We start from the raw sequence: 27409 nt of genomic DNA, 5'->3' as shown, positions 1-27409 counted from the left end.
ACCTCAAGGATTTTCATTGTATACAAGAAAATATTTCAAGTAATTTAAATATCTAATAATTAGGAACTGATTAAATAAATTACTATATTTTCATACAAAGGAATATAGAAGATGAATTTTTACTTATAAAGATGTTGTAATATGGTGTTAAGCTTTCTAAAAGCAGGTTATATGTAATGTATATATAGTATGACATTAGTTTTATAAGAAAATATATACAGACAGAAAAATATTTGAAAGATATATATCAAAGTGTTAAGAGTAATCATCTCCTGAAATATAAATAGTTTTCTTTCCTTTCTTCTGTGCTTTCAAATTTCCCCAGTAAATATTATTAATTTTAAATTAATAAAAGATTATTGAGAAAATGCCTAAGGGAATAAAAAATTTTCTCTTTTTTTTCCTGTATGAAAGAGCAATCTGAACACAGAAATATAAAATTTGGCTTTTCTGATCAAGGTCATTACAAAAAAAATGCTGAAATTTTATTTGTAATGTCTCTTGCAGGGGGGTAGTGACATCTAGAGCTAGATACTACCTAATATTTTACAAATGATATCAATTCTTTTCAACATTTAGTAATTCCAGGGACACCTGGGTGGCTCAGTGGTTGCATTGGGCTCCCGGTGAGGAGCCTGCTTCTCTCTCTATGTCTCTGCCTCTCTCTCTCTGTCTCATGAATAAATAAATAAAATCTTAAAAAAAAAAAAGATTTAGTAACTCTAACGTGGTAATGTAAGGAATGATTTTCCCCCTGTGTGAAAAATAAATTTTGTAATATTGAAAAATGTTAGACTAACATATATAGAATGTAATTAACAAAAGAGAATGGGGATCTCTGGGTGGCTCAGTGGTTTAGCACTTGCCTTAGGGCCAGGTCATGCTCCTGGAGTCAAGGGATCAAGTCCCGCATCAGGCTCCCTGCATGGAGCCTGCTTCTCCCTCTGCTTGTGTCTCTGCCTCTCTGTGTCTCTCATGAATAAATAAAATCTTAAAAAAAAAATGAGAATGATGGCTGAAATACCAAACATTTTGAGTAGAAGACTCGTATGGATTAAATAGGTTATTGCAGCCATGGCTGGATAGTGAAGGATCTGTACAACTTGCTTGGGATTTGACTTTTTTTTTTTTTTTTTTTTTTTGATTTTATTTATTTGACAGAGAGAGAGCACAAGCGGGGAGAAGGGGGTATAGGAAGAGGGAGAAGCAGGCTCCCCATGAGCAGGGAGCCCAAATGGGGCTTGATCCCAGGACCCTGGGATCATGACCTGAGCTGAAGGCAGACACTTAACCAACCAAGCCAGATGCCCCTAGACTTTTTCTATAAAGACACAGACTGAGTTGTATTTCAGAATGAAAACTCAAGGTGCCCAGAGAGGGAGTAAAAATTAAAAATAGAGTACACCTGGGGCACTTTTTATGGCAATTTCTTTAATCTCCCCTACAAGGATAGAAAAGGCACACTAAAAGCTATTTAGCTCAGGAAAATAATAGGGATATGCTTAATTTTGCATTTTATTGTTTGACTAAATATTAATAAGAAATTATATTAAATTGGAACCTCCTTCGTCCTTACCAAATACAGCAGCATTAGGCAAATCAAGTACAGCTTAGATGTTCATTATAGATCAGTACATGCTGACGTTCCAAGTTCACTTAAATGGAATTCACTTAAGATGTTAGAGTCTATACATCTGCTTAATCATTCTCAGAAATTAATATTCCTTAGAGAAGTGTTAAATACGATGCCGATCTCTACTCTCTGAGCTATCAGTTTCTCCCCAGTGAGACCCTCAGGAAGCACATTCCTACGGTTGCCAAAAGAAAGTACTAGAAAATTTCCCCATTCCACCTTATTTTTTTCAAGATTTTAGGGAAACGTTAAAAAATGGTTTTCTTTCCTGATCTAATACCAGAAGCCAGAAATATTCAAGTGGCACTAGTTTCCTTTCAAAATTAAAAACTGATGAAAACATGAAATTTTTCATCTTTAGCCAATAGTCCCACAGAGCTAATGCTCAGGCTCCTGTGGGTGGGCGTGACATGTGACAGGTTAGGAGGTCCAAGGAATCAGATGTTCCCGGAAAAGTATACTTGGATTTAGGTTCATTGTTATAGGCTCTCTTTCAGAGAATATAGTTGAACTCCTATAATTTAAAGGCTTCTATGAAATGAAATGTAGCTCGAATAAATCAGAGGGGCGGCCCCATTATAGTCAGCCAGTGGAGCTGGAACATTTTAACTCAAGGTCAAAATAAACTTTATTGGAGCATTTTTTAAAGACCAAGGTTATTTAGGTAAGAAGGTCTCCTTCTTCTTTGTTCATACCTCACCTTGCACAGAACTGTAAAATACCACCAGGATGCCTGAAACACAGTCTAGAGCATTCGGGACCACCTCAGCTCAGGTTGCCATGGCATTTTCTACGACTGAGCCTTGTGCCTTCCCTTGCAAACTAAAATAACACTGAGCATGTGAAAAACATCTATGCTATGAATAAGTTATTACCGAAATTTAATTAACATGATGTTTACCGTTTCCAATTCTGGGACAATAACACTAAGCACTGTTACAAAGTGGTCAAAAAAACAACAACAAAATCCTGAAAGAATGACATGTGAATTTATTGCTTCTCAGGTTGCAATCGGATGCAGATGTTTTGGATAATAAAGAGTAAGGAAATAAAGGATAAGGAAAGCACCCCGTGGGTGTTTACCGTGGCAGCACCAACTTGCCACTGTGGTTCGCATCCTTCTCCTTTGTAATCACATTAGGCCAAGCTCTTCTTGGTTTTATGTAATATTTTCTTGTCCTGTAGACGCTGCGGCTCATTAAAAAAACAGTTTGACTCATTATGGCAAACAGAGCTTCCTCCCTGGGCTTCCTTTTTTATCAAAAGTTAGTTAAAAATTGTTTGACATGCTAAGTAATCTTCAACAAAAAATGTTTAATTTTTCCCAGATCTGTCTTTTGGTTTTAGAGAACAATAATTTTATTGTCTTGATATGATGCTGGTCTTTGTGAAGCTCAGGAGACAAAGCCAGCCACTTGTGCATGCTGCAAATTCCTGTTTTTATGCCAAAAATAACCTTTGTGACTAGTGGCAGTGCAGGTTGGTCTTCCCTCCCTACCCTCTTTGGCTGGGGATGGTGGAAGGAGCAGGAGGAAGGTTGTTGGGAATATCTGCTCAGAAGGCCTTGGACATAAAGGTTGAGAAATGTTAACTGATGAGATTCAGTGAGATTTTATATTTAAAACCGGAACCCACAGATTCGATGTTTCCCAAGGGCTGTGTATCTCCCTTCTGATTTTTTGCCATAAAAGAGAATACTAAATAATGCAGAAGTGATTGTACTCTATCTTCTGAGGGTACATTGAACACACTGTGTGTTTCAGTTTTAGACAGAAGCTTAAGACTTCCTAGCTCTCTAGCACATGCCCAAACAGAGAGGTTAAGGCATGCTCCCCCGTAGTTTGTCATTTATTCAAAATTGGGTTTGGATAGGCTCTAGTTTTGTTAAATCTGAACAGTCACAGTTTTTCATATTGTTGCTGTAACTGCAGCCCAGAGATAGAAAGAGCCCAAACAGCTTTATTAAAGTCTACCTACCACAGCTCCCACCTTGATTCTTCCCAGACTTCCTGTCCCTAAACTCAATTCTTTGTTCTTTTCAGATGAAAACAAGCTGACCCTTGCTAAATAAGCATCTTCTTGTGATAGGCTCTTGACAAATGTAGTCTTTATAAAATAAGACTCCAGAGTTGAAATGTGAAATATTTTAGGGGCCCCTGTGTCCTAGCATTGAAAATGTCTTGTGAGAAAAGCCCTATTTTCTTTGATTGATTCATTCTGCTCAATATTCACTTGACACTTGTTCATGCAAAGCAATAGGAGTGATTCAAGATTATGGAAAGTACAGTCTCTGACTTGGAGAAATTTGCAATCTCGAAGAAAATAAGTATATAACATGTATTTAACAGCAGAGTTGCTATCCAGCCTGTCAAAACTGAACCATTTATCTGACTCTTTCATTGTACAAATGAGGAATCACAGTGACATGAACTGCCCGAACCATATCACCAGTGTAGACATCACTGGGAGAATGGAGAAACCACTTGGTATCGAGCAAGTCACTTATTCCATCACTCACTATTTATATGATTTTGGACAAATTACTTAACCCAATGAGCTAAGCCAGGCCTTGAAGGGTTGACGTGGGTTGGAAGACTGGCTGAGAAAGGGAACACAGACTTCCTACAGGACTGTTTCACACAGACTTACTGTGACCCAGAGGCAGGAAGTATGAAGTGTATTTACAAGATAAGGATGAAAGCGAGCTGGTGCAGCTTCTATATTTCTCCCGACTTCCTCACAGAACGTTGGCTAAAGTTCAGTGGTCAATGCAGCCCCCAGGGAGTGATAAACCTGCCAGGTCACTGACTCCAGGCTGTGGGCTCACGGCCTTTCATATTGCCACAGTTGGGCATGAGGGTGCTCCATTTTTTACTGCTTCTTTGGGCCTAGCATGGGCCAGCCTTGGCCCACTGCACTTGCTCAACTTTACTTTCCTCACTTATGATAGTGATTCTCTCTCTCTCTCTCTCTCTCTCTCTCTCTCTCTGTAGGCTTATTCTAAGCCTTGGGCAAGATGGTGCACGTCAAGTGCCTAGCAGGATGCCTCATCCAAAGTGCTTCATAGGTGGCTTTCTCAGTTGAGGATATGAAAGTGGGATTCAAATTTCCTGACTCTCAAGCCTGTTGTTCTTTTCAATATGCAAGTAATGGTGACTTCATTTAGTGGGTACTCATTTTGCACCGATGGAATGTGATATATTAAAGAGTGACATAAAACTATGATTATTTGCAGAAAGCACTGCAGATCTAGAAATCCTAAGAATCTGTTTAAACTTATTAGCCTATATGCATTTATTAAAGTGACTGGGTTTATAATGAAGTTACCATAAGTAGGAGCTTTTTTTATGATGGTTAAGTATAAGCTCAAAAATATAATAAAAAGGGAAGAAATTCTATTCAGAATAGCAAAGTGAAACAAAACAAACAGGAGGGAGGATAAACTCAGAATTGTCTATAATATTTATAAAGAGGATTACAAAGAATTTTATGGACCATATGTAAAGAAAACTACAAAGCTATATTGGAATAAACAAAACAAGGTAAACAAATTGAGATATATACTATGGTATCATATAGGAAAAAAACTTCAAGTACAGTTATTTACTATTTGTTAAATATTAAAGTTCTACACTAACAATGAAACCATGAGTATAACGCTGAACTATTTCCTAGGAAATCCTAAAACAAAGCATATTAATTATTAAAAAGGGGGCACTTGAGTGGCTTAGTCAGTTAAGCACCTGACTTTTGGCTTCGGCTCAGGTCATGATCTCAGGCTTGTGGGATAGAGCCCCACAGCAGGCTCTGCATTCAGTGTGGAGTCTGCATGAGTTTCTCTCTCCTTCTCCCCCTCCAAATAAATAAATCTTTGAAAATAAATAAATGAATAAATAAGTAACCAAGGCAGTGCGGATCAGAGAGATAATTTACATGTATCATAAAATTAGGGAAAATAATAATTATTTAATAATTGCCTAATTATACTTTATTAATTCCCAAGATAACTGGCTAACAAACACAAAACAAAATATGATTTGGATCAGCTCTCATACTACATACCAGAGTAAGCCCCTAGTGAATTAAAGAGTTAAATATTTCATTTAACTCTTTGCAAAGCTAGAGAAAAAAGAATCAGATATTTATGAAATCTTTAGAGGGATAGTATCTTTGAAAAGCTTACAGCAAAGGAAAAAAATAAATGGCTCCCAAAAAATCAAGCAAGAAAATGACTAACATAAAAAAACTCCCGAAATTAAAAGAAACACAATTGGGAAACATTGGTATGGATTATAATAAAAAAGAAGCTGGTATATATAACACATGCAGAATTTATTTAAACCTACAAAAATATTAAAACCTCAAGAAGGGGCAGCCTGGATGGCTCAGCAGTTTAGCGCTGCCTTCAGCCCAGGGCGTGATCCTGGAGATCTGGGATCGAGTCCTGCATCGGGCTCCCTGCATGGAGCCTGCTTCTCCCTCTGCCCGTGTCTCTGCCCCCCACCGCCCCCCGGTCTCTCATGAATAAATAAATAAAATCTTTAGAAAAAATAAAAAATAAAACCTCAAGAAATGGTCAAAGGATACAAACATACAATTCACTTATGAAGAAATGTATGTAAATTATATATATTAATAAATATGTAATATATAATCAAGTAAATAATATATTTGCATTATCATTATATAACTAACATTCTTGTACATTTATAACAGCAAAAACTGGAAACAAGTAAAATGCCCAATATAATTGTACTATATCAACTTAACTATGATATAGGTATTAGAGTTATAATTACAAAAACTGGAAAAAACTGTTCTTATTTAATGGTGGAAGGGAGCCAGTAATTATTCCTCTTACTGTGTATACTGAAGAAGACAAAAAAGAAAGTCACTAATGACACAGAATAGTGGAATCATGGATAATATTTTTTCTGCATATAAATCTGGAGAGGAAGGAGGAACCAGCTATACCAGTCATTGAACAATACTAGTTGTTAAACCTTATGGACTTTAACACCCAAATATTTTTCAACACCTGTCATATTTATTATTTTTTAAAAGCTTTTATTTATTTGAGAGACAGAGAGCACAAGTGAAGGGAGGGGTGAGCAGGGAGCCTGATGAGGGATCAATCCTAGAACCCCAAGATCATGACCTGAGCTGAAGGCAGACACTTAACCGACTGAGCCCCCTAGGTGCCCCCACACTTATGGTATTTTAGAGGAAAGTAAAGAGAAGAAAATAAGAATATCAGTGTCAAATGGCTAGTTATTAGCTTTCGTAGAGGAAGGATCTTTCACTGTGCCAAAACCTTACATAGACCCCAATGTTTCCAAAAGACACCAGAGAATGCAAGGAACACACCTTGAGAAACTAGTGTATTTGATTTTTGCCACACCTTTGTCTTTGAAGCCCTTTTCTGGGCTGGTGGTATCCTGTTTGTTTTCCCCTTTCCTGATGTTTTACTTTTACCATAATACTTGTTTTAAAAGTTTGCCTGGCTTTAGACAAATGTCTTCATCATTCATATCTTAATTTATTTCTTACAATTCCTAATACATTTCAATTTCTTTTTATGGTCTTTCATCTTCTCCTTTACTACATCACATATAACAGACATAATTTAGGAGTTAATAACCAGGAATAACAGACATGGGTTTAAATCCTGACTTGGTTGTGTGATGTTAAGCAAATTGCTTATTTTTAATCTTTCAATATCTTCATTTATAAGATGGAAATAATAATACTCCACTGATCGCTCCTGGGGAGCCTGATACGGGCCAATACCAGGACCCTGAGATCACGTCCTGAGCCAAAGTCAGAAGGCTAACCAACTGAGCCACCCAGGTGCCCCCTGTCATTGCCTTTTTAAAGATGCCCTTTCTTTCTAAAACGTAATCGTGTGTAAATAAATAGGTATACCAAGTTCTTTTAAGCACAACACCCAAATGAAAACTTTCATTTACTAAAACTGAAGAAAAGACAGAGGGAAATGCATCTGTTCAATCCTGGCTTTCTGACTTTAATAGTCCATCAACCTCATTTCAACTACTGAAGGCTGCAGAATGATCAAAACCGAAATATAGGACTATGTGACGGAGTTCATATTTAAACTTTTGAAAATGAAAATGAATCTCAGTCGGAAAGTTCAGGCAGGGAGAAAGGGGTGTTTTAAAGAATTAAATGTTATGGCTCAGGCTCAAAATAACTACAGCTGGCAGGAAATCAAGGCTTTCCATATTGTGTCTTCAGTATTGTCAGTGACTAGTGTAGGTTTTCTGGATGTGTATTTTTTAAATGCTCCTTGAAATCGGTAAGTAATATGAGCATTACTTGGACCTTATTTGAATTTATTTGAATTTCAACAGCTACCAACAGATGTGCTTAGAAGCAATAGGCCCCAATTCCCAAATAGCACAGTATTTCAAATCTATTTTAGACTCTGAAATGAGAGCCCATTCCAGAAAGACAGTTCTGAACCTTTCTCCCAGCTGCAGAAATACCTCTTCTTGTTGCCCCCCTGACCTACACCAAGGGAAGCCGCTTGAAAAGATGTTCCTTTGCCACAATCATTTTACCATTGTAACCCACAAATGGAAAAATAAACTGTTGGCTCCTCTTCAGAAAACCTGTTCCCACATTGCCCAGAACCAGGCAGATAAATAAAACCATAGAGTGCTTTTCATTCTCATCTCATTTTCCAAAACGATCTTGTTATTTTTGATACCTATTTTGATACCTTGGTGAGCTCATAAAATGGGGCTTATCTACTAACAGTTAAGTCATATGAACCTTTTTAAGGTAAGTTATTTTATCCAAGGTTCTAGGACCATCCCTCCTTCTGGCCTGTTCCTTGGGACTTAACTCCATCGGTTTTCACATTCACTTAAAACGATTTGCTCTCCCTCCCACCCCTCTCTTTAGGATATACAAGCCCTTCGCATTGGAAAATACAAACCTCTAACCTGAATTCTTCTCTGCCTATTGGCCTATCTTATTTCTTCCCTTCATAACCCAGCTCCCAGAGGTAATAAATCCCTAGTAAATCAGATGGAAACTCTAGGACTTTGCTTTCAGACATAATGGCAATGACTTTATTAGGTGCCTCTCTGTTAGAGCCAGGTACTCTTATAGGCCTTAGAATTTATCTATCTATCTATCTATCTATCTATCTATCTATCTATCTATCTATGAGAGAGAGAGAGAGAGGTGGGGGGAGGGACAGAAAGAGAGGTAGAGAGAGAATCTATTTTTTTTTTAAGATTTATTTACTCATGAGAGACACAGAGAGAGGCAGAGACATAGGCAGAGGGAGAAGCAGGCTCCCTAAGGGGAGCCTAATTCGGGACTCGATCCCAGAACCTCAGGATCATGACCTGAGCTGAAGGCAGATGCTCAACCACTGAGCCACTCAGGTGCACTGGGTAGAAAGAGAATCTCAAGCAGGCAGCATGCCCAGCATGGAACCAACAGGGGGAGCTTGGTCTCACAACCCTGAGATCATGACCAGAGCCAAAATCAAGAGTATGTTGCTCAACCACCTGAGCCATTCAGGCACTCCTCAATTTTTTTTCTTGATTATAAAAATATATGAATAATTCATGTCCTTTATAACAAATCAAGCAATACAGAAACAGACAAAGACAGAATCAATGCCTCCCCTGCCTGAGCTCCATATCTTTAACTGTCACAACCACTAGAAGAAAATTGAGGCGGAGAAAGGGTCAGAGTGTACCCTGCAGCGTTTAAGAGGAAGAGTTGTGGAGTCTGAGTGCCTGGATTCATACCTTGACTTTGTCATTTACTATGTGTCCCCGAGCAAATTACTTATTATTTCTGCACCTCAGTTTTTCTATCTATGAAATGGGGCTAAATGATAGTACCTAGTTCACAGGGTTCAGTGAGGATGTAATACACCAAAACACAAAAATATTGTTGTTTCTAAAGAAAAAAAAGATCAAAAAGAGATTTAAAAATGACAGCTGAGAAGAACTCACTAGGCATTAGAACAAAATTCTATTTACCATTCTGTATCTACTGTAGAGATAAAAGAGTTTTTAAAGCAGCTGGAAGAATTTGCTCAAAAAATATGCTCTTGTAATGATGACACAATTGATGCACTTTGTTTTTTAAGGTCATGCTATGTTTTAAAAGATCCTACAATATTTCAAATTTTCATAAATTTATTGATTTGCTAGAGTACCAACTTTATTTTTAACCATTAATTGTATTGCAATCACACAATAATTATGTTTAACGTTTAGAGATTACAAACATATTTGATATGATGTTTTATACTATATTTTTCCATTTTTATAATGGCTCTGTATACCCTTGGGCTGACCTTAGTCAGACCCTGGGGCCTGTCTGCCCGGCCAGCACCCGACACAGACCTTCAACCTCACAGATTCATCAAGCATCATCATGCATATTTGCTCTGAGTGCTGCATTACTAGAAAATGATTAAATCACAATTATTGACTTTTCTGGAGTAAATCATTACCCACATTCTGGTAACTAAAATATTTTCACTCCACTTCTATTTATATACTTTTTCTAAGAGGCCACAGAGAGATGACTGCCACCGTGAAGCTACTTGGTTAATCACGTAAAGCCTCTTTCTCATCATCCCCTAGGCACACACAGTTTCGTGAGCTTTTTATGGGAAACTGAGGAAATGAACATAGTGTGCATCTCCTCCTCTCACCTGCCCACATTCTTTCCGGTCTTCACCGAATAAAATGGTATTGAGGCCCTCAGCATTCTACACTGAGTGGCCTCGCCCAAGGAACCACGGCTCTGCAAGTCACTAGACAAATACACTTGTTTAAAGAATTAAGTCAAGAGTGAGAGATCCCTTTCAAAGCAAGGAAGAACTGCTCAACAAAATTTGAAGAATCCAAGAGAAATAAGACCATACAATTCACAGGCTCTCTTCATTCACCTTATATTAGGTTTATCTATTGAAAAAGCATGCTTTTTCTGTTTCCCAGGAATTTAAACATGCCACAGTTCTACAGTGTGAAGATCTGTGACCACAGTGCACTTCTCCTGAGAAGCCCTCCTTCTTTCCTCATTTTTCTTTTCTCTTCTTCCTTCCTTTTTTCTTTCTCTTTCTATCCCTCCCCGCTCCCTCTTCCTCTCTGTTCACATCACTTTCTCTTGTTGACTGGATGGCTCAAATGTTTTCCATCATCTCTCTTTATTCCCCCTTTAAAAAAAATGTATGTGTGTGTGTGTATATATATATGTGTGTGCGTGTGTGCGTGTCTGTGTCTCCTCAGAATGTTTTAAGCCCCAACTTAAGACCTTATTTTGTCCTTTTCAATAGTTTCTGGTCTGTCTAGGACACAAACAGAATGAAAGACCCCAGAGAGAAAATTACATTTCACAGTAAACTCAGTTTTATCACCTCTCAGTTTCCGATTTAAAAAAACAACATATACTTTCCTTATTTTTGACCTGCTAATGTATGTGTAACTGTCATCTAGGCACTTTGAGAAAAAGAAAAACAGTAAAATACAGGGTCTGTGATGTTAATATGCAATTTTAAAGGTGCCTACTTTCCCACAAACTGATTTCAGCTAAGGGTGGCATTACTGTATCATTAACCATGGCCCTAGAATACAGAATGAGCTTTAAAATGTCCTGACCTCAGTCTCGATGGCCTAATGTCCTGCATTCATGCCCCTCCTACTTCATCCCCCCACATTTCTTAATGATTTTAGCTCCTGGCTCATTCTCACTGCTCTGGACTTTTAGCTTTCAGTGTTTTCAATACAGACATCAGTGATCCTTCCCACCCTGGCCTCCTGATTCATTGACCTCCTCCCCGGAACGGCCTCACCCCCAGTGTGCCTCATCTCAGCCCCCCTCTGAGGAGGAGGAGGAAGATTCTGAACCATCCCTTGCAGTCCGCTCCCAGACTGCTATGGCATCCTTCTAGCTCACTCTGGTTCTTGGCCCCAGTGACCTTCAATTCCCTGGGTCTTCCAGTGTATGGATCAGGCCACCTTTTCACTGCCCCTCATCCCTGTATGTCCTCTACTCCTCCAGGCTTAAATTCTAAGATCGATTATGATCATCATTCTCTTGCCCATCTTGCTTCAGCTCTAAATCTGACTCTGCTTACTCATGCTGTGCCTTTATACTGAATGTGGCTGAAGAAAAATTCACAACCAGGCTGAAGGGCCTCACTTCAAATTCATGACCTTGTTGATCTCTCTTCAGAGTCCCACTGCCTCTTGCCTCATACTCACTTGGCAATCTTGCTTTCTACTTTACTGGGAACACTGAAGCAATCAGAAGAGAATTTCATAGATACCACCACTTCAACCCACTGACCAGATACATATATCCTCATCCTTTGCCATCCCGCTGGTTCGCACAAGTGAACTTGGCATGCTTTCAGCCCCCTCCTCCACCAAGGCACCAGATTCCATCCGCTCTTATCTATTCAAGACATCCATCCACTGATTCTCCTTCCTCTCCCTTACATCATGAATTTTTCCTCCCTGCTGAATCACTGACATCAGCATGTACACATACTTCTTTTTGTCCCATTTTAAAACCATTTTCTTTGATCCACTTTCTCCACCAGCCATCATCCCACTTCTCTGAAGTAAAACTCAAGAGTCGTGAATACTTGCTGCTTTAACTTTCTCCCTTCTTCTCCCTTCCCATTTCCTCTTAAACCCATTATAGCTGAGCTGTCACCCTCCCACTCTTCCAAAACTGTTCTTGTCAAATGATGACCCCATTTATTTCCTTTTGGAGCAAATTCCTCAAAAAAAATTGTCAATATTCACTGTCTCCAATTTCTTTCCTCTCGTTCCTTTCAAACCCCATTCCAACCCCCCACCACTCCACTGGAAGTGCTCTTACTGAGTCACCAGTAACTCTTTTTGTTGTAAAACCCAATAATGAGTTCTCAGACTTCATTTTACTTCACCTGTCAGCACCATGTCACCCAGGTAAGCACTTTCCCTTCCATATCTGGCTGCCAGTACATTGCACACTCTCATATTCCCTCCTACTTTACTGGTCTCTCCTTGGTCTTCTTATTCTCCTTGACTTTGTAATTTTGGAAGCCTCGGGGCTCAGTCTGTCAATACTCACACCCTTGGTGATTTCATCCAGCTCTCTGGCTTTAAATATCATGTATGTTGATTATTTGCAAATATGTATCCCTGTCCCAGACCTCTCCTGTGCTCCAAATTCCCAATGCCTACTGTCTTAACTCTGTTGTCCAATAGTAATTTTAAATTTAGCTCATCTAAAAGTAACCTTCTGATTCTCCCATAGAGATCTGCTCCATCACAATCTTCCCTGTCTCTCCTGGCAACTCCATCTCACCAGCTGCTTGGGTCAAAATCCAAGGAGTCATCCTTGACTTCTTATTTCCCCTACCCAATTCATCATGAAACCATGCTAGCTATACCATCATACTATATCCACTGCCCACCTCCATTGCTACACTTGATCTGAGAAATTTCTTCCACTTGGATTACTTTTGTAGCTTTCTAAAAGATCTCCTGACATATACTACTGCCCCCATCCAGTCTATTCTTCACCCAGGAGCAATCCATGCAGAACCTAAGTCGGATTCTGAGTTCTTTTTTCTAAATCCTGAAATAAGGGCAACCTGGGTGGCTTAGTTGGTTAAGTGGCTGCCTTAGGCTCAGGTCGTGATCCCAGGGCCATTGGATCAAGCCCCACATTGGGCTCTCTGTTCAGCGGGGAGCCTGTCTCTCCTTCTCTCCCTCTGCCTCTGCCTGTTGCTCTACTTGAATACTCTGAGGGAAGAAATCTTTGTTCGATTTGCCAATATATCCTAAAAGGCCTAGAATAGTGCTAGGTATAACATAAGGACACAATAAATATTTAAAGTTTAGTAGATTATGTATTCCTTAAAGGTATGTATTCCTTAAAGGTAGTATCTGCCTCAGAACCATTTCAGCCTCATGCTATTCTTGTGGGAAGATTCTTTTCAAACTATTGATTCAATCTACTTCTTCTTTCTGTGTTTAGGTTTTCTACTGTATTTCAGTCAGTGTTGATGAGTTATACGTTCCATGAAGTAATACATTTCATCCATGTTTGAAAATGCACTGGCTTAAAGTTAATGTGCTCCCTGATATTTCTTTAGATCACTACTGTGTCTATATTTTTCATTCCAAACACTGTTTACTTATTCTCTCTCCCCTTTTATTGTTAATCTTTGGGGGGTACTCTTTTGTCATTCATTTTTCTTATGTTCCTCATTACCTTTTCTCTACTTTCTTTGGCCTAACTCAGCTGATCTTTTACACATTACTCAAGTTACACTCTTTTTAAATTTTTTTAATTAATTAATTTATTTATGATAGTCACGGGTGGGGGGGGGGGCAGAGACACAGGCAGAGGGAGAAGCAGGCTCCACGCACTGGGAGCCCGATGTGGGATTCGATCCCGGGTCTCCAGGATCGCGCCCTGGGCCAAAGGCAGGCGCTAAACTGCTGCGCCACCCAGGGATCCCCAAGTTACACTCTTTGATGGGTGATATAGTGCTCACCAGTACTCAGAATTTCCTTCTTCCAGGCTCAGGGAACGGTAATACTTACTACCTGACCTTTGAAGCTAGGTAAGGCCAACTGACTGGCTCTGGCCAATGACACATGACATTTTTGATAGAAACATTTAATTCATGGGGAATGATGGTCTTTTCAATAAGCAGTGTCTGGTCAACTCAGTATTCATATGGAAAAAACAAATCTTGACTCATCACACGGTTCACAAAAACCAGTTTGAGATCGATTGTAGACATAAAAGTGAAAGATCTTGGAGAGGGGAGATTTCTCTTTTTTTTTTTTTTTTTTTTTGAGAGGGGATATTTCTTCAACAGAGCACAAAAAAAAAAAAAGAAAACACTAAAGGGGAAAATGATAAATTAGAATATATTACAATTTACAACTTTTGTTCATCCAAAGACATCATTAACATAGAGAAAAGTAACTCAGAAAGGGAGAAGATACTTGCAAGACATCTATCTGAAAGAAGATTTGTATCTAGCAGGTACAAAGGATTCCTACAAATCAGTATGAAAAAATACAGAATTTTGGAGGGCCTGGAAGCAGCCTCTTGGGCAACTGACAATAGCCTAAAAAATGGCTTGCACTGTGAAAAGCCACGTGGCCCTGGTGGGAAAGGCGCCTAGAAATGGGGAAGCTGGGGTCTGAAGGGATGGCTGGGGCAAAAGCCAAGGAATCAAGGACTGAAGGTTGTGCCATCTTCTCAGGAGCAGTGGCTGAGGAGGAGGGCGCTGAAGTGGTGGAGCAGAAGCCAGGAGATGAAGAAATGGAAGTGGGGGAGGAAAAAAAGTGGTAAATGAGGTGAAGGTGAAAGCAGGTCCCTGGTTCCTGAACGTGGATCTCCACGTGAGCTCCCTGGAGGCCATCCAGCTGGAAGTGGACACTATAAACGTTCAGGCTGACAGAGCCGTACTACAGTTGTGGTGCAAGTTTGGTCAAGTACATCAATACTACCTAGAGCAGAAGAGCTACATCATTCGGAATATTCCTAGCTTCTGGGTCAGTGCGTTTTGGAACTAGCCACAGCTATCCACCTTGAGTAGAGGCCAAGAAGCAGACATGTTAAGGTACACAGCCAACTTGGAGGTGAAAGACTTCAGACACCCTAGGATGGGCTCCAAGTTCAAATTCCTCTTTCGAAGAAACCCCTTGTGCAGAAACAAGCTGATTGTCGAGGAATAGGAGGTCAGATCATCCAGCCAAGTGGAGTCTCTTGCCACTCCAATCATATGGCACCCAAACCATGAACTCTAGACCTTCATTCATAGGAATCAAGGTGTCACCTGCAGCTTCTTCACCCGGTTTTCAGACCACAACCTTCCAGAGCCTGAAAGAATTGCTGAGATTATCAAAGAGGACCTCTGGCCAAATCTATTCCAATACTACCTGTTGCACGAAGGGGCCTCCAGAGCTAGATTTTGCCAGATAAGGAAGCCAATGGAGATCCCTTTGGTTCCAATCTGGTTAACCTCTGCCCTCGGAAATACTCCCATACAAGATCCCCTACCACTTCCTGCTGGAAGTGCCTTGGCAACAGCACTGGGTGTGCCTATTGCTGCTTTTGTACTGACCTTCCTTCAAACACTCATGCTCTCAACCGCAGGATTGAGACCTTCATGGCTTTTCTGCATTAACATCACGTGCCACGTGGCATGGTTCACACTCTTCTCAGCCAAACAAATGATGCTATAAATTGCACTGCCTTTACCTACACTGTTTGGACCCTGTTTCTTCCCAGGGCCTCTAGTCTGGTTACTACCCCCTGGATGTCTAGCTATGTTCAGAAGCCTGTTTTACTCACTCTGCTCATCACCTGCGAAAAATTGCTGGGCATTAATAAGGCCCAGGGAAAACAGCAGTGTGCCACTTGGCCTATGTGATTCATGCAATTCCATTGATCTTCCTGCCCTTCCAGGCACTGAGTGCTGCCTGCTACTGGCTACACCCACCCCTTAGGCTGCTGCCTGATGGATGTACATCGTCCAGACCACTGCCAGCTTCACTTTCTGGGTTTCGATGCACAATGATCTCCAGAAGTGATGGTAGGCCCAGGTTCCCTGCCGGCCCATAAAACACATTTCAGTTCTTCCCCTGAAAGATCTCAATTCCACACCACCACTACCATCACTTAGGAACCCTACTGGCTGTCTAGCAAGTGGTTGAAGTGACAAGTTAGACCCTATTCACATGGCAAGGATAACGGTAGGGTCCTTGATGACAAAGCACCAGGCTTTCTCAGCCTTACCCAGTGAATTCATACAAAATTTAGAGACTTTGATTTGCCTCCCTTCTTCATCCTCAACATGATGAAGTGTCAAAGGTGCCAGGGTGGTGTACCTTTTCTCTGCCTCTTCATCTCCTTCTCTTTGTCTCTCATCTCTCTTCTACCTTTTTTTTTTTTTTTAAGATTTTATTTATTTATGAGAGAGAGAGAGAGAAGCAGAGACACAGGCAGAGGGAGAAGCAGGCTCCACGCAGGGAGCCTGATGTGGGGCTCTATCCCGGGACCCCAGGATCATGCCCTGAGCTGAAGGCAGATACTCAACTGCTAAACCACCCAGGCGTCCCTTTTCTACCTCTTTTTAAAAAGTGGTAGCCACCCCTCCTTAAAAAAAAAAGGAAAAAAAAGTGGTAGCCCAGATACACCTGCAAGAGCAAGCTCTTCAGTTTAATCTAGCTCTCTTTCCATCTCCAGAGGCAGAGCGGGTGTCCTGTCAAGGAAACTCCTGGAGCTCTTATTGCCCCTCCATGCTCTCCCAGCCCCTCCCCTCCCTTAGCAATGCCTACAGGGCTTACCAGAAGACTAGTCCACAGGGAAGGAAAGGTGTTTCTGGTTCAGAATGGATGAAAGGAACCAAAGAGATTGAGGTGGGTGCCCTAAGCAGGGAAAACTGAACCAAAGGCCAGATGCAGAAATGAGCCAGGGAAATGCAGGGCCTAGAATTAAGACTGGGTCAACCGAGAGCCTGCAAGGAAGGCAGACTTGCTCTGGGAGTAGTGATGGGAGGAGAATATTTTTCTTGGGACTGGCACAGTAGAACTGCAGGTAGCCAAAGCCTTAACTCTGATACCTCGCAAAGGGTTCTTTAAAGAAAAATAGTGCCATGTTGGCTGTTTTCCCTCCTGTTTTCATGTGACCTTATGTATGTGGAAGATGAATACAGTACTACTGTGCCCCGAAGTTCACTTGTATTTCATAAAATCCTATTCCTTTCTCTGCTTCTGGAAGTCTTACTCCTTTCTCTGCTTACTGGGAAGACTTGGAGGTATAGATTTTGTTTTATTTTCAATTGGGAACATTTAGAAGAATATCCATCTCTTTCCTGTTTACTATAGAGAATTCTCTCAATATTACTAACAGTTTTCACCTGTTTCTGTTAAAACTATCTTTAGAAATACAACTTGCATAACTTGGTCTTGTCAGAAGCTCAAGACTTCAGAAATTGTTGTCTTCATGGAAAAGTTACCTAACGAAAAACTTGTGGCTCTGATTGTCTTGACAATTTACCCTGGTAACAACTTAGTAATTGAGTGTCTCTTTCCATAAATAGCAAAATTACTTGTGAGATTGCTCTGTAAAATTGGAAGGGCACCATTGGCATATTTATCTTTATTTATCCACATTATGGCAAAATAAAAGCATGTCAGCCTGAAAAAAAAAAAACACAGACTAAAAAGATGGAAAATAACAAGGTGGAAAAGTACACAGAGAAACCAGAATGGCAGGAGAGTAGCCCGACACAAATACTCTAGACAATTGTTTGGCAGTATCTATGCACACCCTCTGATCCAGCTCTGGGAACATACCCAACAGAAATGCATATATGTATTCACAAAGACATGCATAAAAGTGTTGATACTAGCACAACTGAATACCTAACATTGGGAACTGCCCCTATATTCACCACTGGTAAAAACCCAAAAAAACAAAAAACAAAACCCACCACCCAAGTTTTAAATATTCACACAATGTAATACTGTGAGAAATAAAGAATTATGCCTGCATGCAGTAATATGAATGATTCTCACAAACATGATGTTGGATAAAAGAAGCCAGACTCAAGGCAATGTGCGATATAATTCCATTTATATATGAAGTTTAAGAACAGGTAAACTTTATCGACGGGGGTAGAAGCCAGAACAGTAATCACTACCAAGAACAGTGAAGACTCTGGCATCTGACCCTCCTTACAAACTTAGCGTGTTAGCCTGCCTAGTTAACAGTTGCTGAGTCCAAGACAAAGGACCTTACAACTCAATAGCCAGCATCGGTACTTGCACCAGTCTCTTGGGCTCTAATTCTTACTCTGTAGCATGAAGAAAGCCCCATGACACCTGCACACACAGTGGGTTGTGTTAGAGGAAAGGAACCCTGGGCTCAGGAAAAGTGAATCCTTTATAATGGGAATTAAGCACGTCTGCCCTTTGCTTTTGAAGGCACACATTATCTTTATTATACTGAACAGCAAGTAAACCTGCACTTTGCTCCATAGGGGACACAATATCTACTTTTTCAAGGCTGTAAGCAAACCTGCCCTTTGCTCTGGAGGGAAACACTATTTCTGTCTTCCAAAGCTATTCATGGATATCCTTGGAGAGATACTCTGAACAAAGGCAGTTAGGGTTTCTGCTTCCAAGAGTTCAGAAACATCAGCGACCCATGATGATTATCTCCCAAATGTTCTAGGGGGTGGGTGGGTACCTATTGACTGGAAGGGACTATGAACCCGACTCTATAGGGCAGAGGATGTTCTGTGTCTTGACCTGGGTACTAGATACCTGGGTGTATTCAATTTGTGAAACTTCACTGAGTTGTACATCTGTGAAACACACTTTTCTATATGTAATTATCCTTTAATAAAATACACTTGAGAAGAACAAAAATAGAAGTCCAAAGAAAACTAAGGAAAATAAAACCATGAAACAAAACCCAACAACAACAAAAAACAAAACCTCATCATTTCTCGAACCTCTATGCTAGAAAATAACTGGCCAGTTCTAGAGTATGTTTCAGATCTTTCTGGGTAGGCAATGATTTCATATATGTGAATTCTAACGGAGTCATTTACTGTGTCACAATTCAAATGGCTAAAATCCATTTTCTAAGAATAAAAGTATTCAATTATCTAGGTACAGGCCATCAACTTTTAGTATTTTTACTGTAGCTGTTCATTTTGTCAACTGACCTTTATCAGAGTTTTTCAGCTATAAACAGTTCATTAACCATGGCTTGTGAGATAGTTCATTTCTTTTTCCATCATGATAAATGTACTCTTTAATCCCCGTCACCTATTTCATCCATTTCCCTTCTGGTAACCCATCAGTTTGTTCTCTATAGTCAAGAGTCTATTTCTTGGTTTGTATTTTTTCCCCTTTGTCCATTTGTTTTGTTTCTTAAATTCTACAGATGAGTGAAATCATATGGTATTTGTCTTTCTCTGACTGACTTATTTTGCTTAGGATTTTACTCTAACTCCATCCATATCATTGCAAATGGCAAGATTCATTCTTTTTTATGGCTGAATAATATTCTCTTATATATATTATATATATATTCTTATTCTTATATATTAAATATATATAATATTCATACACACACACACACACACACACATACTGCATCTTGCTGCTTCCATAATTTGGCTATTGTCAATAATGCTGCAATAAACACAGGGGTGCATGTATCCCTTTGAATTAGAGTTTTTGGATTTTGGGGCTAAATACCCAGCAGTCCACTTAGTAGATTGCAGGGTAGTTCTGTTTTAATTTATTAAGGAACCTCCTTACTGTTTTCTACAGTGGTCACTAATGTCTGCATTCCCACCAACAGTGCAAGGGATTCCTTTTTCTCCACATCTTCACCAACCATTGTTGTTTCTTGGGGGTTTTTTTTGTTGTTTGTTTGTTTTGGGTTTTTTAAGCCATTCTGACAGATGTGAGCTAATACCACATTGTAGTTTTGATTTGCATTTCCCTGATGATCAGTGATATTGAGCATCTTTTCCTGGGTCTGTTGGCCATCTGGATATCTTCTTTGGGGAAATGTCTGTTCATGTCTTCTGCCCAGTTTTTAATCAGATTATTCATTTTTGGGGTGTTGAGTTTTATAAATTCTTTATGTATTTTGGATATTAACTCTTTATTGGATTTGTCATTTGCAAGTATCTTCTCCCATTCCATAGGCTGCCTTTTACTTTTATTGATGGTTTCCTTCACTGTGGAGAAGCTTTTTACTTTGATGTCATCCCAATAGTTTATTTTTGCTTTTATTTTCCTTACCTTGGGGGATATACCTAGAAAGATGTTGCTGCAGTCAACGTCAGAGGCATTACTGCCTATGCTCTCTTCAAGGATTTTTACGGCTTCAGGTCTCACATTTAGGTCTTTATTCCATTTTTAGTTCATTTTTGTGTATGGCATAAGAAAGTGGTCCAGTTTTCTTCTTTTGCATCTAGCTATCCAGTTTTCCCAACACCATTTGTTGAAGAGATGTCTTTTTCCCATTTACTGTTTCCTCCTTTGTCAAAGATTAATTGACCACAAAATTATGTGTTTATTTCTGGGTTTTCCATTCTGTGCCATTGATCTGTGTGTCTATTTTTATGCCAGTACCATTCTGTTTTAATTATTACTACTTTGTACTGTAACTTGAAATCTGTAATTGGGATACCTCCAGTTTTGTTTTTCTTTTTTAAGACTGCTTTGGCAATCTTATATATAATATATATTTTTTTTCAGGGTCTTTTGTGGTTCCATACAAATTTTAGGATTATTTGTTCTAGTTCTGTGAAACTTCACTCAGTTGTACATCTGTGGAACACACTTTTCTATATGTGATTATCTGTCTTGTGAAAAGTGTTGTTGGCATTTTGGTAGGGGTTGTATTAAATCTGTTTATAGCTTTGGATAGTAAAGGCATTTTAACACTATTCATTCTTCCAATCCATAAGCATGGAATGTCTTTCCATTTCTTTGTGTCATCTTCAATTTCTTTCATAATTGTTTTATAGTTTTCAGAGTACAGATCTTTCATCTCTTAGGTTAAATTTATCCCTAGATATTTTGTTGGTTTTGGTGCAATTTTAAATGGCATTGTTTTCTTAACTTTCTGCTGCTTCATTATTAGCATATAGGAATGCAACAGATTTCTGTACACTGATTTTGTATCCTGTGATTTTACTGAATTCGTCAGTTCTAGTAGTTTTTTTGACAGGGTCTTTGCGGTTTTCTATCTATGGTATCATGTGATCTGCAAATAGTTAAAGTTTTATTTCTTCCTTACCAGTTTGGATGCTATTTTTTTTTGGTCTATTGCTGTAGCTAGGATTTCTAGCACTATGTGGAATAAAAGCCATAAGAGTTGACATCCTTGTCTTTTTCTTGATCTTCGGAGAAAAGCTCTCAGGTAGTCCCCACTAAGCATGAGGTTCAGTGTGAGTTTTGCATATAAGGACTTTATTATGTTGAGGTATATTCCCTCTAGAGCTACTTTGTTGAGGGATTTTATCATGAATGGATGTTGTACTTTGTCACATGCTTTTTCTACATCTATTGAAATGATCATATAGTTTTTATATTTTTTTATTGAAGAGATGGATCACATTGATTTGAGATACTGAGGCATACTTGCATCCTAGGAATAAGTCCCAATTGATCATGGTGAATGATTTTCTGAATGTATTGTTGTTTTCAGTTTGGTAGTATCTTGTTGAGCATTTTTGCATCCATGTTCATCAGAGATATTGGCCTATAGTTCTTTTTTTGGCATCTATCTGGTTTTGCTATCAGGGTGATACTAGTCTCATAGGATGAATTTAGAAATTTTCCTTCCTCTTGTACTTTTTGGAATAGTTTGAGAAGAATACATATTAACTCTTCTTTAAATATTTGGTAAAATTTGTCTGTTAAGCCATCAGATCCTGGACTTTCATTTGTTGGGAGTTTTTTGATTACTGATTCAATTTAATTACTGATAATCAGTCTGTTTAAATTTTCTATTTCTTCCTGATTCAGTATTTGGAAGATTATATGTTTCTAGGAATTTATCCATTTCTTTGAAGTTGTCCAATTTGTTGGCATATAATTTCTTCATAATATTCTCTTACAGTTGTTTGTATTTCTGGTGTTGGTTGTTATTTCTCCTCTTTTTTGCTTTTGTTTTTGTTTTTGTGTGTGTGATTGTTTTTTGGGGTCTTTTATTTGATGAGGTGATAGTTCGTTTCAAAGTTCAGCTCTGCCAGCCAAATTAATAATATCCATGTATAATTTAGTTCTATTGATCAGCAAGGATGATGCTATTCCAAGGATGGGCCCCATTATATACTTGCTCATTAAGATAGTCTTTATCAAAAGTTCCATAGCCTTTCTTTTCAGGCCTCCCTCTTTGAGGTATAAATATTTCACTTGATAATTAATAGTTAAAAACAATTTCAAGCCACAACTTTGGCACATGCCATAGAAGACTGTCATTAATAACAACACAATCTTCTGTTAAAAATGTAAAGAAAAGGGCAGCCCAGGTGGCTCAGCGGTTTAGTGCCACCTTCGGCCCAGGGCCTGATCCTGGAGACCCGGGATTGAGTCCCACGTCTGGCTCCCTTTATGGAGCCTGCTGCTCTCTCTGCCTGTATCTCTGCCCCCCCTCCCACCCCGTCTCTCATGAATAAATAAAAATAAAAATCTTTAAAAAATGTAAAGAAAAAATTGGTTTGTCTTAAGCAAAAATCTGTCCATTTCTGTATACTGTAAGTGTATTGGGGGATAATAAAAATAATTCAGTGTTGGAAATGTAGCAGGCTTCTTTTTTACATAAGGGATATAAAAACATTTAATAATGCACAAGATTAGCTTTTTGCCTTTGAAGCATAAGGTAGACTTACTTACGCTTTTTACAATTCTATCAATTCATATTACACATTATAATTTTAAATGGCATCCATTTGGATGGCTTGTCCTGTGTTTTCCAATGGCAAAATTTTCTCTTGGCTATTAGTAGCCAGAAGCATAGGACATATAGGTTGCTTTGATTCATGTAAAGGGGTCCAAAAATTCAAGTTTAGTCTCTCTTACCGATATATAGAGATGGGAAAGGTGGTAGGTGGGATTTTTAAACTTAGCATTAAATGAGAGTCCAGAACATTAAACTAATAGTGCACTTAGTTACAGGTGGGGGCACCTGGGTTTTAGGGGGTTCTTCTTTAAATTGAAGGCAAGTCACTTAATTCCAAAGATACAGTTTAATTCATCTTCAAAATCTGAAGGTTTACTTACCCCTTAAAAATAAGTTTTCCACAAAGTTCTATGCCTTTGCCTGGCTTGCTTTCTCTGTACTTTTTCTGGGTGACTTTAGCCACTGTCATAGTGTCTGCCATCACCTTTGACAAAAGGACCCTGAAATTGGAATTTCCAACCCTTACTCTTGATCAAGGTCTGACAAGTCCATTTACATAACATCTTCAGAATTGCTCTATTCCCCCTTGTGTTTGACTACACATTGTTATGTTTCACTACAACATCTCTTGCTATGTTACTGAAAATCTCCAGATTGTATCTCCTAAATCTGATCTTTCTTTTCCCAACATTCACCCTGTTGACAAAGTGATCAAGTCCCTTATACCCAGATATCCATATCAGCCCACCACTGCCTACAGAACAAATTCCCAACACCCTGCTACTGCACTCAATTACAATGAAAACCCTGCCCCAAAATCTTGCTGGAGCCCACTCACATGAGACTCTGTGCTATACCTCAAGCAGCCCAAACACTGTCCTGGCTTCTGTGCCTTTCCTTCATCTTCCATTTTCTTCCCAACCTTCTTACCTATGGAAATCCTGTCATTCTTTCTAAATTCAAATGCCATCTTTTCTAAATAACATCCCCAACCCCCTACCTCCTGTAGCATACACTTTGTAGGCATCTATTTCATACAAACTTATACTGTAGTTCTTTATATATGTTACTTGGTTGTAGGTCTTTGTTACTCCATGTTAAGGGCCAAGATAATGTTTTAGTTATCTTTTTCTTCTGTAAGGGATAAGACACAGTCCCATCCTCAAATAGCCTGGAGTCTAGCACAGAAGACAATTTACAGTGTGAGAAGTGCTAAAATAAGAGCAAGCACAGGGACGCCTGGAGGCTCAGCAGTTGAACATCTGCTTTTGGCTCAGGACGTGATCCCAGCTCCTGGGATCGAGTCCCACATTAGGCTTCCCCCAGGGAGCCTGCTTCTCTCTCTGACTCTCTCTCTGTGTCTGTCATGGATAAATAAATAAAATCTTTCAAAAAAAAAAAAAAAGAGCAAGCACAGAATGTTATGGGACCACATGAGAACAGTGTTTCCTCAAGCTGAGGCTTCAGGGTGTCAGGGGAGGCTTCTATTATTATAAGTGGCTTTCAAGTTCCTTTGTAGATACCATACTTGACTGTAAGCTTTTTCGGAGCAGAGATTTATCTTTTCATCTCTGAATCCCTAGGAATACATATCTTATGTCTAGCACAACATAAAATAGACCCTCTAAGGTTACTTAATGAATGTGTAAATAAAAGATGCCCAAGACATTCATTTATAGTTCTAAATGTGTAGAGCAAATCATATTAGTCTTTTGTACTTTTTTATCCTACTTATCAGATGGTCAATAAATAATATAAATAATAATTGACTAATGAAAACCTCAAAAAAAAAGTTAAGAACCTATTTTTAGGCTTGAGGTTTTAGGTATTAACTGGCATAGTTACCCAAAAAAATTCCTAAGAAAAAAGAGCCGGAGCAGAAACTTCAGTCAAATCCTTATAAATACCTTAATTCCAAGTCTCAGAAAGGAATATATGTGGACAAATGAGCTGTTTTGAAATTACAGATCCAAAATGTGCCAAAACTGTGATACTTGCTCCTTAATCTCTAAATTCATCTCAGTTAAAAAGAAAAACAGGCTTTATTACAGCCCTTAACAATATATTAAATATATATTAAGTATATATATATATTTTTTAAATTTTTTAAAATTTATTTATTTATTTATTTATTTATGATAGTCACAGAGAGAGAGAGAGAGAGAGGCAGAGACACAGGCAGAGGGAGAAGCAGGCTCCATGCACCGGGAGCCTGACGTGGGACTCGATCCCGGGTCTCCAGGATCGCGCCCAGGGCCAAAGGCAGGCGCCAAACCGCTGCGCCACCCAGGGATCCCCAGTATATATATTTATTAAATATAATTGATTTATGTATTAATATAATTTTAAAATTATATTAAATATATTTATAACATATTAATTAAAATTATGTTATTAAATATAATATATATTACATATATATAAACTATAAATAAAGAGCCTTCAATAAGATATTAAGCAATATATTAAGCCCTAAACAATATAATAGTTCTCATTTATTAAGTCCCTACATCATGGCACCACTGTGCTAAGCACTTACGTGCATTATTCTTTTAATTCTCATACAACTCTACAAGGTATTCCTGTCCTCATTTTGCAAATGAGAAAAATGGGACTCCGTTGAGATACCTGTTTTTGGTCACTCAGATAAGGCAGTAGTAAAGCCAGAATTCAAACCCAAGTCTGGCTCCAGAGTCTCATAACTGTATATGGATAGAAATACTATCTTTTGTTTTATAGTAGAAAATTATCAAGATAGTCTGCCAATGGCTTAGATTTTTCCCATTTGTGCACAAAAATTCTTAGCATATAAAACACTTTACTAATTTTGATGATTAATGAAAGTTCTAACAACAAAGGTTAAGTGCAAAATCAGAAGCACAGTACTGATAATACATAATTGTTTGTTTTTCCTTTAACAATTATCAACATAGTATGACCTAATGTCTTTTGAAATCTGAATACCGCCCACAAGTGACTTTAAGATACAGTGGCATTCATGGCACATCTACTGTTGGTTCAAATCACTTTGCTGCAGGCACAGTCACAGCTGAAGCATATTTTTAGGTGTTCAGGTGGCTCCACCAAGCTTTCTGTCCCAAAGTAACCAGCAGGATTTGGAAGACAATTCACTTTGTCCAGGAAGACCAAATAACAGAGGTCTTTTTGGGTGGGGAAGGGATTATGTCACTGTCTAGAAATCTTTGATAAACTTGGCTCCTCAGCAATGGCAGGCTGGGGAAAGAATCCACAGCCAAGCAATACATGTGAGGTCCCAGAAATATGGAAAGAGAAGGGTAAAATGGAAAAATCTCAAGGAGAAAGTACAATGGAAGAGAAAAATAGTCATAAGAGAAATTTTCAATGTTAGTTGTGCATACCCAAAGGAATACTAGTGTGAGACCTAAGAGACAGTGATTTTTTAGTTTCCAGCTTGTTTTCCAATCTAATTTTGGGACTTCTCGGGGGAAGTGTCATCTCCCTGTGGTTGGAATTTATTACTCATGATGAGAGGAAGGTGGAGTAGAAAGTCTTTATGTTTCCTTTTAGAGCTTTGAGCCCCTCATGCTAGGGAGGCTGCAGATACATATCCCTGGGACTTTACTACTACTTGGAAATATGATTGTCTTAATAAAGCAGAAATAAATGGGTATCTTCTTAACTTGATAGAATATACCTTGGCCCCAAAGTCACCACCGTGCTTACGGGGGCAACAGTAGGGATATTCCCACTCAAGTTAGGAACAAAGAAGGGCATTCACATTCACTTGTCACCACTATTATTTAACAGTACTGGATGTCAGACAATACAATTAATAAGAAAAAATAAGTAGAGGTGCAGAAATGTAGAGAAGGAAATAAAAATATCAGCATTTGTTATTGTTGTGGGAAACCTGAGATATTCAACTGTAAAGTACTATAAACAAGAAAAATTAATAAGGTAACATGACAGAATTACTAAAGGGATAACAGTAAATTTCAGATGAACAAAAAGCAAATTAGAAGACGAAATGGAAGAAGACTACATTTACAGCAACAGTACAGGATGAAATGAAGTATCCAAAAACAAGACTTAGAAATATGTAAGATTTATAAATACAATTTTAAAGCATTCCTGAAGGCCACAAAGATACGTAGAAAAGGAATGGCATAAGTTCTTAGATAAGAAGTCTCAAACTCAAAGTGATTAGTTCTTCCTAAGCAAATTTTAAAAGTTATCATAATTACAATAAACAAGGCCAAAAACTCCTGAGGAAGGGTGAGAGAGAGACAAATTCTAAAGTATGTTAAAAAAACAACAATTCAAGGACACTCC

General features: G+C 38.7%; 2 protein-coding genes across 12 annotated transcripts in view; one reads left to right on the top strand and one right to left on the bottom strand.

Moving 5' to 3' along the window:
• Positions 1-27409, bottom strand: part of ACYP2 (acylphosphatase 2) — a 254520-nt gene that overhangs the window by 27440 nt on the left and 199671 nt on the right. For 9 of the 11 annotated variants that reach the window (XM_038551266.1, XM_038551267.1, XM_038551263.1 and 6 more), the window contains one exon: positions 23476-23595. The exons of the other annotated variants lie outside the window; for them this stretch is intronic. In XM_038551266.1, the coding sequence (XP_038407194.1) occupies positions 23476-23595 (120 nt within the window). The remainder of the gene's footprint in view (positions 1-23475; positions 23596-27409) is intronic. 11 annotated transcript variants of the gene reach the window in all.
• TSPYL6 (TSPY like 6) lies at positions 14834-15897 on the top strand. Its single transcript, XM_038549554.1, is given in 2 exon segments — positions 14834-14987; positions 14990-15897. Coding segments are annotated over 2 exon segments (1062 nt in total).

This window comes from Canis lupus, chromosome 10 (assembly GCF_011100685.1).
Source record: "Canis lupus familiaris isolate Mischka breed German Shepherd chromosome 10, alternate assembly UU_Cfam_GSD_1.0, whole genome shotgun sequence".
In the NCBI taxonomy this organism is placed as follows: domain Eukaryota; kingdom Metazoa; phylum Chordata; class Mammalia; order Carnivora; family Canidae; genus Canis; species Canis lupus.
The sequence above is the reverse complement of the archived record's forward strand: the minus strand, read 5'-3'. Positions and strand labels throughout refer to the sequence as shown.